This window comes from Sceloporus undulatus, chromosome 2, assembly GCF_019175285.1.
Source record: "Sceloporus undulatus isolate JIND9_A2432 ecotype Alabama chromosome 2, SceUnd_v1.1, whole genome shotgun sequence".
NCBI lineage: Eukaryota > Metazoa > Chordata > Lepidosauria > Squamata > Phrynosomatidae > Sceloporus > Sceloporus undulatus.
Window position 1 is genome coordinate 3,344,409 of NC_056523.1, and position 19,290 is coordinate 3,363,698.

Consider the following 19,290-nt stretch of genomic DNA (forward strand, 5'->3'; position numbering starts at 1 on the left):
CTTTTTGTTCCAGGCCTGGGAGCTGGGTGCCCCTTCTCCCCCTTGAAACTCCCCCCCCATGTCAAAGGTAGAGAAAGACCAATTTACTGAGGTGAAGTCGAGGCTTTCATAGCCGGCATCCACGTTTTTTGGTGTGTTTTTCGGGCTATGCGGCCATGTTCAGAAGGTTTTCCTGATGTTTGCCAGCATCCGTGGCTGGCATCTTCAGACAATGTTTGCCGGAAAGACTTGGATATTATAGTGTGTTGACCTAGAAAGGCAGGAGTGAGTTTGCATGTTATTGTTTTGTTATAATGGCAGGCCTCAGGATGGAGGGGCGCAAAAGAGGATGTTTGCTTGAAGTTATTCATGTCTGCTGGGAGATTTCTCATTTGCATTTTTTAGTCTTTATCTTGCTATCTTTCAGGTTGGTAGCCAAACCTTTTTACTTTAAGGGTTTCCTCTTTTCTGTTGAAATTGTCCAGGTGTTTGTGGATTCAGTGCTTCCCTGTGCCATGTCAGATGCTATGACTAGCCTGAGGCTGAAAGAGTGTGCTTTGGTTCCCCCAGAAGTCCCCTCCCCAGCCACCCAGTAGTGGGATGCCATGAGTTTGGTCACTCAACCTCTAACGGTTTGCCATCGCTTCTCAAGCATTCATAGAATCAGAAGAATCTAGCAATGTAGTGGAAGAGACCCCAAGGGCCATCCCAGTCCAACCCCCTTCTGCCATGCAGGAATTCTCATCAAAGCATCCCTGACAGATGGCCATCCCCTCTGCTTAAAACCTCCAAGGAGGGAGACTCTACACATCCGAGAGAGTTTTCCACTGTCGAACAGCCCTTATCAGGGAAGTTCCTCCTAATGTTTCTCTTGTGCTGCTGCTTACCATGATTAGTTGTAGACCAGCATGCTGGATTTCTATTTGTACCGGGTTACGAAAGCGGCCGCGGAACGAATTAATTTCGTAACCCGAAAAGCCTTCGTAAGCCGAAATGCCATAGGCGCTAATGGGGAAAAGCCGCGGTTCCGTTTAAAATAGCGCCGAAGTTTTTTCGTAACCCGAAAAAACCTTCGTAACCCGGAACAATTATTTTCTATTAGATTTTTTCGTATCCCGAGGTACCACTGTATATTGTTTTTGTTACTAATGGCAGGCCTCAGGATGGAGGGGCTGCAAAAGAGGATTGATGTTTGCTTGATAGTATTCATTGTCTGCTGGGAGATTTCTCATTTGCATTTGTTGAGTCTTTATCTTGCTATCTTTCAGGACTGGTAGCCAAACCTTGTTTACTTTAAGGGTTTCCTCTTTTCTGTTGAAATTGTCCAGGTGTTTGTGGATTTCAGTGGCTTCCCTGTGCCATGTCAGGATGCTATGGCTAGCCTGAGGCTGAAAGAGTGTGCTTTGAGTTCCCCCCAGAAGTCCCCTCCCCAGCACCAAGTGATGTGGGAATGCCAATGAGTTTGGTCACTCAACCTCTAAAAGGTTTGCCATCGCTTCTCTAAGCTATTCATAGAATCATAGAAGAATCATAGAATTGTAGAGTTGGAAGAGACCCCAAGGGCCATCCAGTCCAACCCCATTCTGCCATGCAGGAATTCTCAATCAAAGCATCCCTGACAGATGGCCATCCAGCCTCTGCTTAAAAACCTCCAAAGGAGGAGACTCTACACACTCCGAGAGAGTTTATTCCACTGTCGAACAGCCCTTACTGTCAGGAAGTTCCTCCTAATGTTTCTCTTGTGCTGATGCTGTTACCATTGATATAGTTGTAGACAGCATGCTGGATTTCTATTTGTACAACTGTTTCCATCTATGTTTATAACTACCTCGTCCATTTCTTTTCTAGAGAATGAATGGCTTCCAGAAACTAGGCTTCCTGCATTGCACTGGGGTGCTTGATGGAACCCATATTCCAGTATGCTTTCCAGTTGGTGAGGCATATTACAATCAAAAAGAGGGTTTCTCTATAGACACGTGGGACTATGGACCACACAGGCCGTTACACTGACATCACTGGCCACAAGGGGAGATCGCATGACAGCCATGCGCTCAAGCACTCTGGATTGTGTCAAGCAATGGATGCAGGTGCTTTTGTCCCTGGAAACCCTACTATCACCATCAACAGGGTTCAGATACCTCCTTTGATATTAGCAAATGGTGTCTACTCTCTCTGACGTTGGCTAATGAAGCCATACAGTGGACAAGTGGATAACAGGAAGGTTATTTTTTAAATGATGTCTTGAGCTGGGCAAGAAATGCTGTGGAAAGGGCCTTTGGCAGGCTGAAACGCCATTGGGGATGCCTCTTGTTCAGATGGATGGTGCGAGAGAACTTTGTCCCAGTTGCTGCATGAGTTGTACTGCACAACATATGTGAAACAAGGGGAGAAGTTCTCCATCTGGACACTGAACCACCATCTCAGCTAATACTCCCCATCTCCCAGGAACAGCTGCAGCAACACAGTAACAGATGTAAAAAATGGGGGTGGGAGGAAAACAGTGCATGCAGCTGTCACCTCACTTCTTGTGGACCACAGATAGATGCATTAATATATTAAACTTTCTTTTTGTAAAAACAGTGTAAATATATTTTATTCCTTTTAAAACAAAAATATTTCTTGAACATTTTAAACAATTATGTGCACAATTACGCTTGACAACATGACATAACATTAGAGTCAGGGAGAATAGGTTTCCTTCCTTTTCCTCTGTCTACTTCCTCTTACAGGTAGTCCCTGTGAACTCTGCTCCTCAAGATCCTCCACCACAATGGGGTCCTCCTCACCACTTGGGTCTTCCTCACTATCCTCAGCCTGTGTAAAATCTGCTGGTGGAGTAGCCTCTTCGTCTGGTGGGGCAATGCCTAAAGGTGGTTTTTTTCCTGCCATTTTCCTCCTCTTTCTCCTTAACATGGTCCCTCTGAAGGAAAGGGATGTGGGGGTTGCATAATTCCCTTGCTGTGACAATCGATTTTGAGGTGCTGAAACAGTAGGAGAGCTGCCATCTTGATTCCCCCTTTGACTTCTCATGACATCCACGACAGCATGCATGCAATCTATCAATTCACGCCTGTCTCTCTGACTTGATATTGCATCTTCCTTTAATATCGCTACAATTTGTTTAGCAATGTTGGCTTCGTTGGCCATCCCTCTAGCAATCTGGTCTGATATAGATTGCTGAACCCTTCTCACCATGCGGGCCTGTTCATTTGCATTTTGCATGATGGTTGCAGCGATACAATCTCCTCTTCTTGCCCTCTTACTTTTGCCCATTGGATGGAGGAGGCGGGTCTTTGGTGACTGTGTAACAGCAGCTTGTCTAACATTTCTAATTCCTGCAGAAGTACGTTGAGTGGAATAGGTAAAAAATAATAAGGAATGTTACTTTTTTGTTCAAGAGGAAATAACAAATCATTATTTAGAGTTACACAATGACACAATACATTAGATCCCAGGACGCATTTTTAGAAATCATATTTGAGATATTACAAATAAAAACATTTTTTGTTTAACTACAACACTAACATGATAATCTCTATGACTTTTCAATGTTATGTATTTGCAGTCTGCCTAGGCATATCTCTGAACATGTACTGTCTGGTTGTGCAAATGTTTATATTGGTAACCCTTGGATCTGATACACTCTCTAGAGGCATAATTATTTGTTGATGTGGATAACCCCTCATTCCCCTCCTAAAATGCCCTGTTTTGGCATTTCATAAAACCAGTATATCACAGAAAACATACCCTTGCCTGGTGGTTTTGACCTTCCTCCAATCTGTTCATTGCCTTTGCCCTCCGCACCTGTCCCTGGAAAGGAAGAAAACAGTTTGTATGAGGTCCTTGCAAATTAGAAACACTTTTTTTGATAGTGAAGGATACCTCAATTTGTTACATATTTAAATATTTTAAAGTGATGGACTGCAGTTCTGCAGTTTTCCCATCTTTGCTACTTCTGCAAATGGGGCTTCTTTTTGTTTCTTGCAATGCATTCCACAATCCCAAAATGGACTACTTGGACCATTGCTTGCAGATGTTCAATAATGAGTTACGGTCAGTTATAGAAAACAGGCATGTCTACCTAAAGCTGCTGCCTGCTTGCATTTTCTGAACCAAATTATTTTATTCTAATATGCTTCTTCCTTAGCTTGTTGGAAGAGGTTTGTGAAGTGGGCTTCCTTGGAATCCTCTTACAGATGAAGTTATTTTAACTTAACAATTGCTACTTCAGATTTAAAATATTATCTCGTATAGATGAGCAGCGTTGCAGGGTCTTGTGCAGGAGCACCCTTTCGGTTACCCTGGCCTCAGTGGGACGCATGGCAATAATTATTACCATCCAATCCATACATAAGTCAAAAAATAAAACCAAGCATGCATTTTAATGAATAGGTGCGAAATATTTTTCAAATATTTACACCAAGATCATGTTCATGATTACTGCATTTTTGTTCAGCATTGCCTTTAGTAAAGCACAAATCAAAAATAATTTTCACCCACTGTTGCAGTTTTTTAAAAAACATCTAACTGCACAGTACCATGCGCTTGTGGGATACATAGTTTAAATACTTTTATATATAGGATATGACAGTACATAGCACATACTCATTACACTATGCTGCAGTTCTATCTTCCACTTAATATAGCAACTGATCAGAAAAGAAAAGAGCATATCAAAACTTGTGTCAGCAGCGATAGCTGCCATTTCATGACATACGCATCAAAACATAGAAAGAAAACCTAATTTGAAATCTTTTTTGTGTTCTCACAGCAGGGCTGTGCCATTACTATATGATTGCAGGCATAGCAGCTTACTAGCTATAGCAGCTTCATTTATATACCACTTCATACCACCTAAGCATCTCTAAGTCGTTTACAACTGTAAGCTGATTGCCCCCAACAAGCGAAGCACTCACTCATTTTAGTGACTTTGGAAGGATGCAAGCCTGAGTAGAGCCTGAGCCAGTGGCTGGTACTGAACTCATGGTTTGAGAGTAAATGGCTGCATTAACCACTGCGCCAACAGGGCTCTTATGGGTATTATAAAAGAAAAGGGGGTGTCTTCAAGGAGAGGATTAGAAACCATGTCTCCCTCCCACTAGGGCTGTCATAATTCTGTTCCAAAAAACTGCACCAAAATGTGTGACATTCAAGAAAAATGGAGGACACACTAAAAAGCATATACACACACACAAATGACTTGAAGGCACACAACAACAAATATAATAAAATATATTTGAGGAAGTAGGATTCAAAGGTATAGAGATCTTGGAGCAGCTCTGAGACTAAATGCATTGCAGGAAGCAGACTTTAGTCTAGGAAAGATCATGCTGCCAATTTCTTTCTTTCAGTTAATAATAATAATAATAATAATAATAATAATAATAATAGAACTCAAATATATAGAGATCTTGTCTCTTTATTCTTCTTGTCTCTACCCATATTTCAGGAACCTGCCCCCATTCCTGGCTACTATGTCTCATTAAAACATCCAAACCACCATCTGATATACTAAGCCATCTGAACTGGAGAATTTACTTATACTGTGCAGAGAAGTTGATATTTCACACTTACAACTTTTTTCTTCTCTTTCTTTTCTTTGTTTTTGTCCCTTTTTGTCCACAAAACCAAACCTGTCTTTATTTAACTCCTTATCTCCCCCAGAAGCAGAAAGAGAATCGAGGAGAGAAGACAATTGTGTATATACATCTCCCTGTTTACACATTTTACTAACTGAATGAGGAAAGACTAACCAATCTCTGTGTCCGCTCCAGCCTCAGTTACTATAATAGGAAGGTCAATGATTGTTTTGTCGTCGGCATCAGTCTCATTTCGGTTACAGTCATCTGAAAAGGGATTGTGTTTAAAAAATTTAATTTATATCATTTGAAAAGTAACATTAGGTGTTAGCGGTAACAAATAATTCTTACACAATGTGATGAGGACTTCTGGAAATCTCTAATATGCTATGTTTTCCCTTTCTGATTACTCAGTTAAAAAAAAGCCACATACCTTCTTCTATAGATTGGCTGATATTGAGATTAGTCCCTTGGGGTCCCTCTTCATCGACCTCCGACAGTGCAGTGTCACTGGCCTCTGCAGCACCACTAGATCCTGCTTCCTGCCCCTCTTTTCCCAAATCAAAACTTCTGGAAAGCCTACTCGGAAGAACACTTGCAACTCCACGGAGAATGCCATCCAGCTTTTTAAAATATGGACAGGTCACTGGTGCTCTGCCACTACGTTTGTTGTAGTTAACGACACGTCTATATTCTCCCCTCATACTTTTCGTCTTGTTACGACATTCCTCGGCGGTCCGTGAATGGCCTCGCTTTGCCATCTCCGATGCCACATCCTTGAACACATGTAGATTGCGGTGGTTCTCCGACAACCTTGTTTGGAACTCTGTTTCGCCCCAAATCGAAAGGAGGTCCAAAATTTCCGAATGTTCCCAAGCAATACCCCTCCCTTGCTTCCTTCGTTGGGGTACTTCTTCCTCTGTTTCTCCCTGCAAGGCAAGAGTTGCATGGGATGATGCCATAATTACACATGTGGATAATCAAAACAGAAACTGAACATGGCATGTGGGCAGTTCTATTGTTATGATGTTACAATTGCGCAATACCGGAGGTTTGATAGCCTGCGATACAGATGTAATGGGACTGTACAAGCAGCACATGGATTTTTTAATCATGTTATAGTTGATGAGCACACTACTCTCTTAAAACATTGCTATTTGATTTAAACTGCTCTGGCTGCCTCCTGTTGCATTCTGGGAATGCATTCTGGGAATGCATTCTAGTTTAGGAAGCAGCATTTCGAATATTCAGCCAGAGAGCTCTTAGGCCTCACTGAACTACAAACCCCAAAATCTAACAGGAGGCAGTCATAGCAGTTAAAGTGGAATAGCAACATTTTAAGAGAGTAGTGCGATAATCTCTACAATCACACAAATCTGGAAGTCTAACCCCACATTTCGACAGCTCTAGCACTTCATCACAATGCTGTTTTTTCACTGGGGGGGTGGAGGAGGAGGGGAGGAGGAGGAGGAGTGAGAACTGACCTTTTCTGTTGTCAGAGAAGTTTGACAGATGTTGGGAACGTCTTGTCAGGAAACATACTGGGTTAGGAAGGAGGTGCTAGGTCTCCTTAAACTTGTGGAAAGGAGCAGTGAGGTGCAGATTTAATGAAGTTGTATATTGACCCTAAACAACCATATCTACATGATGCTGGCTGACCAATTAGATGAAAACAGGTACTTTCAGACGGTTGCCCAGGTTAATTCAAAATTTAAAGTAATGAGGAACGGGTTCAACAAATTAATGGAAATCTCGAGGTTTCCTGCATGGCCCTTGTGATCTCTCCCATTATTCTATGATTCTTCAAGGGCAACCTTCCAAGAGATTGCCTCACTTTAAGGAAATGAAAAGGCTATGGGTCCTTGCCAGGAAGCCTTCCTGGACAGGAAAAACATCACAGTAGTAAGTTTACACAGCTAAAGTTTTTAAAATTAAATAATTTGCTGTTTTCCAATTCTATCTTTTAATAGATATACTGTATTACATTTTTGATTAATAAATTGATATTCGTTGAAGGGGTTTATTTCATCAGTAAAACTGCTTGAACCAAGCATAAATTGGCTTGCTGATATATTTATATTTAGCTTAAAATAAATTGTTTTGAAGTACAATTTCTTCTACTAGAAATGACTGTGGATTAAAAACTGAAATACACTTTGGTCTTTTTGTGTGCGCGCATGTGTATGTGGTGGTGCAACCTCTGATTCTGAGTCAAGCCATATACATCCCTGTTATTTTTAACCATCATTCTGTAAAGCATTTAAAGCTTTTGTACTTGCTAAAGTAATATTTTCTAAAAATGATTTGATAAACATGTCACTCTCATTTCTTTCATTGTAACCCTGTATTGATGTTGAGAAACAAGCACATCTTCCTTTCAAAGAATGCAAGGTATAGGCTGTAGATCTGTACATGTAAGCAAATTTGATACTGTATATCATTGCAAGCCGTCACAGAGCTAAGGGAACAATTTCCCGCAAATGATTCAGCACTAGGTCTCTGCCGCCTCAGGAGACCACCACCTACAGGGTAGGTTTACATCCTCCCCTTCCTATAAATGCACAGCCATGCTATTATTACACATAACCATGTTGTTCACTATGTGTCTCGTTGCTGTCCGTCGCAGAGGAAAGGGATATCCATCACTAAGGACTGTGGTGGTGGAGTCCAATTCAGAGCCAGAGGACAAGAGGATAAAGGTAGGTTATAAAAAAAAATGATTCCAGAAACAACATAGTTGTACATTGGGGTTGTGCTTTCTAGAGGCATTTCATATATCTGACCCAACAAGACCAAAAGGTCCTGTGAGACCTACATTTCAGAAATCAGACGTCATTTTCCTTTCCTCAGAGAAAGGCAAAGGAAAACGCTCCCTCAGAACAAGAAACCTCTGTGATACATTCACCTTAGTGTTGAAATTAACTTGAAGGCACACAACAACAACTCAGCAAAGGGGAAAAGAGAGGAGGGGACAAATCTTGCCTTTCCCACTAAAGTCTGGGAAAAGCCAACTGCAGCAGCTTCTCTAAGTGCATGTGTACTTCTTTAGCAATCACTTTTCCCATCTTGACCACAGTCTGCGGTTGCACTTTTCATCTGTGAAGTGTTGGAGGATATGTCATAGGGTGCTAGAGAGGGAGTGGGGGGAACTGTTGAAGTTTTGCCTGGTTTCCAGACAATTTGAAAACAAACAAGAGATAGGATATAAACTGTCTGTGTGGGGGACATGTATGTATATAACACATTTTAAAAGATCAATAATAATAAATTAATAATAAAATCATAGTCCAAACCTTTAAACAGCAATATGGGGAAAAGTCCATGAGACATAAATCATTTATGGCCCAAGTCCTAGTATTTCTACCCACAAAGAGACACTGAATACAGTCTTCAGACATGGCCAATGAAGTTCTTAGGCTCTCCAATTTTGAGCAAAATATTACCTGAAAACTGACTTTAGAAACAATTTCACCACCTCTGCGTCAGACATTCATAGAGTCATAGAACTGTAGAGTTGGAAGAGACCACAAGAGCCATCCAGTCCAACCCCCTGCCATGCAGGAAATCTCAGTAGCACTGGCCATCTTTCTGGAAGAGGCTAATATTACTCCTGGACCTGCTGGTTACTTGGCAGCTCCAGATGTTCTAGTAGCCTCCCTCTGAGTGCCAGAGAGGGAGAGGGATTTCTTTTGGACAAAGGAAAGAGGATGAGAATATCTATCCGATCCCCTTTTGGGTTCCAGAAAAATACAGGGGAAAAGGAGAGCAACTCTAACTCAAGGATAAGAAGACTAAAGACACAGAGATTCAAACTGAGGGAAAAAGTTCGCAAATGTTTACAATTTTTAAAAACCAAAGCAAACTGAAACAAAATTCTCCACTAGTGATGAAGGCCTGAGAAAAGAGGAACCCAGACTACTCCAGTCCTCCTTCTCCTTACCTGGTCTGTTTCTGGTCCTCCGCAAAAAGAAAGAGGCGATTGAGTCCTTGTTGGTGGTGTCATTCCAGCCTCTGTGGGAGAGACCAAGATGGGGGGAAGCCAGTCACATCTGCTGCTCTTACAGTTTTGAAGACTCACTAACAACTAACGATACACCTCAGTTAACGAAGCCTCTGACAAATAAGCTCCTTTTAACAAAGTCATATAATACCTCCCTGCCCCTATTTCCTCTTTGTCCCTGTACAGCTGAAAAATATTTTAGCAGCATATGCATTGGAAGGATGGCGAAAGAGGGCTGGAAAATACATAAGAATTTTCAGCACTTGGTTGCAGCAATGTGTTTGGAGTAAATAATGCACAATGTTTGAGTTGAGAAACAGTGGCATTCCGCACTAACCACACCAACTGATCCTACTGCAGCCCACAACACACAAGAGAAACTGCCCCAGAGACCCTCACTGAGCATGAAGGAAGAGCTAAACAGAAAGAAAATGGAAGAGCAGAGAAGCCTGCCTCAACAGCTATCCCAACATTTTGGTCTAGTCTCCTTTTTTAAAAAAATAGTTCAGGAGCCTGTTCCTAGATTTCCCATGCGATTTGTGCCTCTCATAGGAAATTTTCTGTTAAAGAAAAATGCTCTGGAACACATGGAGTTTGTTGGCTGCGGTATATCTGTATTCTTTTAGAAGTCTAAGAACACAAGAAAGTAAGCTTAATTTGCCCCCAACAGTCTGGGTACTCATTTTAGCGACCTCGGAAGGATGCAAGCCTGAGTCGAGCTTGGGCCCTTTTGCTGGTCTTGAACTCGCAACCTTGTGGTTTTGAGTGAACGGCTGCAGTACAGGCATTTAACCACTGCGCCACCAGGGCTCCATCTTGTTTCTGTTACTGGGAGGCACTAACAGAGCCCAGTACAGTGGAGCCAGGACTTGAAAACTGATCTTCAGAGTTGTAGTCCAATACTCAGACCACTACACCATACTGTCTCCCAGGGCCCTTAGAGTTGGTGTAAGTCAGAAATTACATGAAAGCCTGCAGAAACAACAAATAGTGATGTAAGGTTTGAGATATCAGACTAGGGCATAGGAAAATCCAGTTCCAGCTCTCAGTGAGGCACAAAATCCACAGGGGGATGTCAACCACTTACTCTCTCAGACATGCACTGCCCTACCTCACAGAGTGGTTGCTGTCAGGATAAAATGGCCTTGTGCTGAGGGAAGCAAAGACCAGATATAGATAAGAACACAAAGCTCTGGAACATCATACTAATAGGAAAATTAACTGAAAGAGGAAGGGCTGCTAGAGACAACCAAGACCACGCCAATTAATATGCAACACTAAGTTTATTGGATACGCCAATGAAAATGCATAATTTCCTCACATACTGTTTTTTGAAAAGATATTATAGTTGTTGAGTCAGCTGGAGATTTTTTAGCTGGACAGTCCAGTAACTAACCGCATTTACTGATTCTTAGATGCATTTTTTGCTGGTTTGTTTGTTTCTGTAAAATCTTTAAAATACAAATACTTGGGTTGCCCCACTTCAGAGGGAGCGAGGGTGAGGGCCAATCCTTCTGGTTGGTAGGGGAAGGTATATTGGGTTGTTCTTTTTTAAACAATAGGCCAGCTAGTAATAGGTTTATGTGCTACAAGGAGGGCAAAAAAAGAGAAGCAGCCCAGGGAGCAGCCATCATTATAGTAATGGGCAGAGGAAGATAAGGTAAGGGGAGATAGCCGTATTAAACTGGAAGAAGGGAGACCCCCAGGGTATTGGTTACTCCCAACCTGACCCCCATTTCGAATAGCCTGGATAGCCTTGGCAACAGGCCCCTCATGCTGAAAATGCTGTTGCTCAGTGCCAGGTTGGGGAAAGGAAAAACATCTTTGATCTAGGATCTCATTCTGGATGAGCACGCCAATTTGGCATGTATTACGGAGACCTGGCTGGATGAAGCTGGAGTGGCTAATTTCTCCCAGCTTTGTCCACTAGGGTTCTTTGTATAGCAGCAAGCAAGGCCTGGGAGAGGGGGCCAGGGAGGCAGAGGTCTATTGGGATTCCATCTTCCTTACCAGGAGCCCTGTCCCAGTTTACCACAGTCTACTGGGTATGAGTGTGTTTACCTAAAGATGGGTGGCCAGGACAGAATAGGGATTCTGTTGGTGTACTGCCCATCCCACTGCACGAGTCTCCCTGTCTGAGCTGGCTAAGTTAGTCTCTGCAGTGGCACTAGAGTCCCCTCGGCTTGTTGTCCTGGGGGACTTCAACATCCACGCAGAGACTGCTTTGTCAGGAGCAGCTCAGGACTTCATGTCTGTCACGACAACCATGGGGCTGTCCCAAGTAATATATGGGGGCCACCCATGTTGCAGGGCACACACTGGACCTGGTCTTCTGTTCTGGGCAGAATGACAGTGATCTGGGAGTGGAGGAACTGTCTAGTTCTGTTGGCATCAACTGATCACTACCTGGTAGGGTTCAGACTTACTGGGACTCAGAACCTCTGCAGGGTTGGGGCCCCGATTAAGATGGTCTGCCCCAGGAGGCTTATGGATCCAGACAAATTCCTGATGGCCCTTGGAGAATTTCCTGTTGCCTTGGCAGGTGATCCTGTCAAAGCCCTGGCAGATCTCTAGAAGAGGGAAATGGCCCGGGCAGTGGACACAATTGCTCCTAAGCATCCCCTCCCATGAAGTGGAGTCAAATATACCCCTTGGTTCATTAGGTAACTGGCGGTGATGAAACAAGTGGGACAGAGACTATAGCAATGGTGGCAGAAAACTCGGAGTGAATCCAACTGAAAATGGGCTAGGGCTCATTGGCAGGCCTATGCCAAGGCAATGGAGGCAGCAAAGAAATTATACTTCTCTGCCACCATTGCGTCTGCACAGTGTTATCCAGCAGATGTTCTGAGTGGTCAGGGACCTTCTATATTCTGGCCCCTCAGAGCAAAACAAAGACCATTCAACAGCTCGCTGTGAAGAATTTGTGAGACATTTTGCAGACAAAATTGCTCAGATTTGCTCTGACTTGGATGCTGTAGTTGATTCAGGTCCAGTGGATGTAATCTTGGCACCTGCTTTTTTTGCATTGTTGTTTCAGTCTGTGTAGCCCAGCGTTTCTCAAATAGTGGGGCGGGCCCCCCAGGGGGGGGGCGCGAGGCTCCGTAAAGGGGGGCGCGAGGCTCTGTTATGCAGAGGTGTACTTATAACAATTTTATAGACAAATGATACTATTTACAGTCGCGCAGGGGGGGCGCGCGAAATGTTTTCTTCTTCCTAGGGGGGGCATGACAGAAAATAATTGAGAAGCACTGGTGTAGCCTGAGGATGTGGACAGGATCGTTGGAGAAGTAAGGGCCATCACATGCATACTGGATACTTGTCCTTCCTGGCTTCTGAAAGCAACCAGCGAGGGACTGGCCGAATGAGTAAGGGGGGAGACAAATGCAGCAAGGCAGATTTCCATGTTGTGTAAAGGAGGCTGTGGTGAAGCCATTCCTGAAAAAGACCACTATGGATTCCACTATTTTGGATAACTGTAGGCCACTCTCTAATATTCCATTCTTAGGCAAGATTCTGGAGTGAGTGTATGTGAATATATGTGAACACAAACTGGCCAAAATCCTACATCAAAGGTGGAGAACATAACTCTCTGCTTGTGGAGATATGCACTGAACCTGCTAAACATCCCCAGTGTGGAATGCAGTCTTTTTGCAACAAAATGCATACCTACAGATGCATCTGGAAGCCCAGTGACCCTGCATGCACAACTCCATTTCCACAATAATGCGCTGTATATGGATGTTCCGCATCAGACCAAGATGCCCAGCACCTTCCATTGGGGAAATTAGAGCTGCTGTGCTGTAGTAATTTCAGTTCTGGAATTCCCGCTCTGCCACAGAAACTCCCTGGATAACCTCAGGCAAGTCACATGCTCTCAGCCTCTGAAGAAGACAAGGGGAAACTCCCTCTAAAGGAATCTTGCCAAGAAAACCCTGTGATATGGTTCCTTAAGTCAGAAATGACTCGAAGGCACACAATAACAGCAAACAGACTCCATACCTTGCAACGAGGCCCCTCCATCGTACTCCTCCTTGATCTCCCAACATTGGGGAATCTGCCTGGGATCCAGTAGAGCCTTCTCGTCCACAGGGAATTCAGACTTAACTTCTACCAAGAGATTTGTGACCTGAAATAGCAGTCAGTATTCAAGACATGATAAAAAACTGGCAAGTATTAGTAAATAATTATTGTAATGGGAATAAAAAAGGAAGGATTAATAAAATATATTGGTATAAAACCCAAAAAGATGGAGGATTGGGTCTCTTAAATTTAAAATGGTATCATAACGCAAATCAACTAAGACATATAATAGATGGAATTCTAGAGAAAGGGGAATTAAGATAGGTTGCGGATGGAAACAATAGAAAGGGAAAAAATGGAAAATATATTTTCAAGGATTTTACTATGAAAGAAATAGAAAAAACCCTTTTAAATAATACATTAGAGATTTGGAAAAAATATAATGAAAAATTAATGCCTGCTATCTCACCATTAACACCAATTATAATGTGAGAGCCAGAAATCTTGCTTGTTTGTTGGTGACTAAATACTTATTTTCCACCATAATTTGCAAATAAATTCTTTCCAAATCAGACAATGTGACTGTCTGGATTTCATTTCTCATTTTGTCTCTCATAGTTGAAGTCTACCTATTATGTCAATTACAGGCCTCTCTCATCTTTTTAAGTGGGAGAACTTGCAATTGGTGGCTGACTAAACACTATTTTGTCCCACTGTATGAAAAGTATATGATGGAAAGAAGACAGTAAGAAGAATAAATATATTAATAACTATTTTATGTTTTTTTTTCTTTTAAAATTACTAGTTTAATTAATATTAAATGGTTTGATAAGAATTAGATTTAGATACGGTAGTAAAGAATGGATGACTAATGTGATGTATATATATGTGGAATATTATGTGAAATAAAATAATAATAAAAATAAAACTTATTTAGATACCACCCTCGCAACATCAGGGCGGTTTCCACATATATTCATACAGTAAAACAATAATACAACACACTATAAAACACATCAGTACAATTACATAACTGCGCCAGATCTAGATGTCTCAATAGGTAACAAGGGAGTCAGGGGAGGGGAATTCACAGATTTTCATGAGGGGGATTTTTACAAAGGGGCTCTCAGAAGTCTTCTTATACAGTGGGTCCTCGCCTTATGCGGGGGATCCGTTCCGGATCCCTCCGCGTAAGGCGAATTCCGCCTATGCTCGAGCCCCATTGGAAACAAGGGGCTCGTGCCGGCGCGGGTGGAGAGCGCACGAGGCGCAATGGGCGCGCGCCCATTCAGTTGAATGGGACAACGCCGCCTTTCCGCCCTGTGGCTTGAGCGCGCATGCCAAAGCCGCGTAAAAAAGGCGCGCGTACGCGGAGGCCAACGTGTATTATTGTAAGTAGGTTTAATGCCAATAAAGAAAAATATATTTTTAAAAAAAGGATATAAGACATGGATTTGGAGGCGCGCCACGTTTCAGATTGGGGGGGGGGAATCACATTTCAGCAGAACATCATCTGGTGGCCTTTGTACTCCAAAGTCCTCAGAGGCTCAAAACAAAAAGGCAGGACAGAGCCAGAAGCTCTCCATCATTCCCAGAAAGAAACACTCTCACCTGCTGCTCCTCCTGTTTCTTCTCTGCCTCTGGCTGACTCAGAGGGAAACCCTCTGCCAGGGCCACCCCTGGGAACAGGTCTTTGCCCACATTCCCTGAACCCAGTTCTCCATCTCTGGGGGCAAGATGGTCAGGAACTGCTCCAAGGTCACCAGGTCCGGATCTCATTTTTTGTCCGTTGATCTGGCTTCAGCCACTGACAGCAAGATAGTGGAGTTGGCTGCAAATCTCTGGGGTCCCTTGCCCTCCTTGTAGGAGAACTGTCTGGAAGCGCTGGCGCTATCTCTGAGCTGGCAAGGTCATCTCCCAGGGAACTCGGACTGTCATCTCCCAGAATTCCCCACTGCTCCAGCAATGAGGCCATCAGGATCTCTTCCTCCTCCAGGGCCGTTGAGACTGGTTCATCCATCTATTTTCTTTTTTAAAAGCCACAAATAGGATCAAAGAAATTCCTCCTACGTTTGTCCCAGGGAAAAGATGTCCTAAGATGCTCTGCTGCCAACACCCGTAAACCGATAGATTTGTTGTGTTACTGCTGATATTAGTCAGCCTGTGCTATATGTGCGCTTCGCTTCAGCATACCCTGAAACTGTGGTAAATTTAATAATGGTGTGCACCCTGCGCCACACTACATACATGTACCCATGTTTTTAATGGGTCACGAGCATATGTAGTTTTCCACTTACCCGGGTCTTTGTTATCCAGAACAGACCCCCCCATGTAGGGAAGGGCAGACTGTATTAGGTATTAATAATAATAATATCAACAATAACAATAACAATAAATTTTATTTTTATCCCATCTCTCCTGCAGATTGTGGAGGCTTACAACAAAATCATAAAATACATATAAAAAATCCTAATCATTTAAAGCACCATCAATATACATTGCTCTGTTAAGAAGTATTAACCGTAGTACAGTAGCTAGAGGCACAGCTCCTGTCTGACCTTGGACATTAAGCAGGGTCAGACCTGGTTAGTGCTTGGATGGGAGATCACCAACAAATATAACAAAATGAATTTCAACATGGAGAAATGTAAGGTACTGCACTTAGGGCGGAAAATGAAATACACAGATATAGAATGGGTGACACCTGGCTGAACGAGACTACTTGTGAAAAACTAGGAGTCAAAGGAGACCACAAGTTGAACATGAGTTAACAGTGTGATGCAGCAGCTAACAGGGCCAATGTGATTTTAGGTTGCATCATTAGATGAATAGTGTCTAGATCAAGGGGAGGTAATAGTGCCACTATTCTGCTGTGCAGCCTCACCTGGAATATTGTGTCCATTTCTGGCACCACAATTAAAAAAGGACATTGAGAACTGGAGCAGTGTGCAAAGGAGGGCAACTAAATGTGAAAGGTCGGGAAACCTTGCCCTATGAGGAACGACTCAGGGAGCTGGGGATGTTTGCCTGGAGAAGAGAAGGTAGTGATATGATATCCCTGTTTAAATATTGAAGGGATGTCATGTTGAGGAGGGAGCAAGCTTGTTTCTCTGCTCCAGAGAACAGGACCCAGAACAATGGATGCAAGCTCCAGGAAAAGAGATTCCACCTGAACATTAGGAGGAACTTCCTGACAGCCAGGCTGTTCGACAGTGGAACAACTCTTTCCTCGGAGTGTAGAGGAGACTCCTTCCTTGGAGGTCTTAAACAAACATTAAGAAGATAAATCCATTATAATTTAAACCATTAGTTTCTTTTACAGCTACCAAGCATACACCCCCCCCCCAAAAAACCCCATGGGGATGTATAATAATGATGGATCAACCGCATCGTTTCCAAAACTGGCCCCACCATTTAAAAGCCAGTTATTTGCACCCGCCCCCCAAAACACCAAGCTTACATGTTATAAAAACACCATGGCTAAAATCCTTTTTTCAGGGTTGGGATAATGTGTATATATTGCATTTCTAAAGGTTGTACGCCGCTTTTGATTGTGGTAGAAAAAGCGGACATAAATTAAAGTTTAATTATTAGTATGATTATATTATTATTGTTATTGTTATTATTAAATTTTGCCATTGAGTTTTTATTAAGAACCCCAACAAGGCTTCTCATCCAAAGGATGGCTGAGGGGGGTTCAAACTCACCCCCCTTCAAAGAAACCCATTTGGGATGGGGTCCCCAATCATAACCCTTCTCCCCCTTCCCAAATTGAAATCCTAATCTCAAAACCTAGGACCCTCCAGAAAGCCCCCCAAACCAGCCCTACTTTTTTGGAGCAGGGGAACCCTTCTTTCATCCCCCCAAAACTGAAGGGGAAAAACCCTACAGTCCAAACCACCCCCGCATCATAACAACACACACAACTAATTAGTATTATAAAATCCCAATGGCTAAAATTAGCTGTTTGGGGTGGGGGGGATAGTAATATTATAAGCCTTCTTGTTGTCCGCTCCCCTTCCTGGCCCCAGCTGAGGATGGAGCCCTGAGCCCCTGTGTCCAGGGCCTGGCCTTCCAGGGAAGAGGCCCTCCTCTGCTGTGGCCCTCATTCAGAATAAAAATATAACAACACAATATAACAATAATGCTGGAGGAGGAGGAAGCGAGGGAGGCCAGAGGGAGGAGGGACTCCATTAAGGAGGTCGCCCAGTCTGGGGATGGAAGGGGCTGCAGGATTAGGAGAGCAGCGGAGGGCAGGGCTGGGAGATGCCTCGCCCACAGGGCGCCATCAGTCGAGAGCAATTGGAAGGCAGTAAACAACAACAAAAAACACAACTCCCCTCAATTGTGTCCCCCTTTCCGTTACCTCCTCCTCTCCGGCAGTTTCCTCTCTCTCTAAGCCTCCTTTACACAACACTGACCTTTCCCAGCATTTCGTGCCTCTCTAGGAATATTAATCCCTCTCTTCTCTCCCCTCTACCCTCCCTTGTAGCAGGACTCCTAGGATCTGAGCCTCTACTCCTCTCCCCTTGGAGGAGGACCTTCTAGAAATCTGAGCCTCTGCTCTCCCTCCCCTTGGAAGAGGACTCTCTAGGAATAGGAGCCTTCTCTCTTTCCCCTTGGAGGAGGACTCTCTAGAATATGAAGCTCTGCTCCTCTTCCCCTTGGAAGAGGACTCTCTAGGAATCTTAATCTCCTCCTCTTCCCCCTTTGGGAAGGACTCTCTAGGAATCTGAGCCTCCGCTCTCTCTTCCCCTTGTAAGAGGACTCTCTAGGAATCTGAGCGTTCCTCTCCCTTGACCCTGGTGTGCTGGAGGTTTGGGGGTAGCTTTGGGAGAGTGAGGAGGGGACAGTCAGAACCACACAAACACAGAGTCAACCTGGTTCTCATTCCCACCTTATAGGAAGAAAATGGGACGAAGAGAACCTAGTGGGTGGAGCAGGAGGTGACCAGAGGAGGAGGAGGAGGAGGTAAGAGGGGAGAGTATTTTGGGGAGAGAGAGAAGGGGGCAGCAGAAAGGAGGAGCTTCCCCAGGGGGCATCCAAGGAGGGAGAGAGGAGCCCCCCCAAATCTAGGCATGGGGGGGGGTCCAGCTCCCTCGCTCCTCTGCCACCAATGCTGGGGGGGGGGGGAACCCTGGCAGTGGCCGAGAGACGCAGCCTGCAGAAATAGGAAGCTTGGAGGGCTCCACCCAAGAAGAGAATCCTGGGATTTGTAGTTTGCCCTTGGGGCAGAGGAGGCAAAGAGCTGGCAAAACTACAAGTCCAGGGTCCCAAAGGAAGGAGCTGCAGCACTAAAGCGGCGTCAACGCATTATTTCTACGTGCAGATGATGCCCCCTCAGAGTGGGAAGGAGACCCCTGGGTCCCGGAGCAGCCAAGAGGCCCCTTTCCCTGTCTTCTGCGTGAGTGTTTCAGGGGAAGAGGAGGACACTGAGGGGGCCCTCTTTGCCTTCAGGACCCCACTTTGGGGGCAGAGGAGGGAGGGGAGGAAGGAGGGGGACCCCTCTATTCCCCACCCGCGCCCCCAGCAAGAAGAGGAGGTTTATGGCAGGGAATGTTAATGGAGAAATCATGTAGGAACAGGTAAAAGAAGAATCCCAGCTCCCCCTCCTTGCTTTTCAGTCCCTCCCTATGGGAAGCCCCACAAGAACCCCCCTTTCCCCCCATAGCCCAATCCTCCTCCAACTGGTCCAGTTTGGCCAGGAGG

The 19,290-nt window shown here is 44.1% G+C and overlaps 1 protein-coding gene across 2 annotated transcripts; it reads right to left on the minus strand.

Annotated features, from left to right (window-relative positions):
• Positions 1-2,544: 2,544 nt before the first annotated feature.
• LOC121922985 lies at positions 2,545-15,408 on the minus strand. 2 transcript variants are annotated; one of them, XM_042453029.1, is made up of 7 exons: positions 15,193-15,408; positions 13,561-13,687; positions 9,499-9,569; positions 5,992-6,487; positions 5,733-5,825; positions 3,727-3,789; positions 2,545-3,314 (listed from the first exon to the last, which is right to left on the minus strand). In XM_042453029.1, exons 1-7 carry the CDS (start codon positions 15,358-15,360, stop codon positions 2,659-2,661), a joined length of 1,674 nt encoding a protein of 557 aa, XP_042308963.1. In that variant the 5' UTR covers positions 15,361-15,408; the 3' UTR covers positions 2,545-2,658. The 2 variants fall into 2 exon arrangements, with proteins under 2 accessions (XP_042308963.1, XP_042308964.1); XM_042453030.1 differs by lacking the exon at positions 5,733-5,825.
• Positions 15,409-19,290: the final 3,882 nt, after the last annotated feature.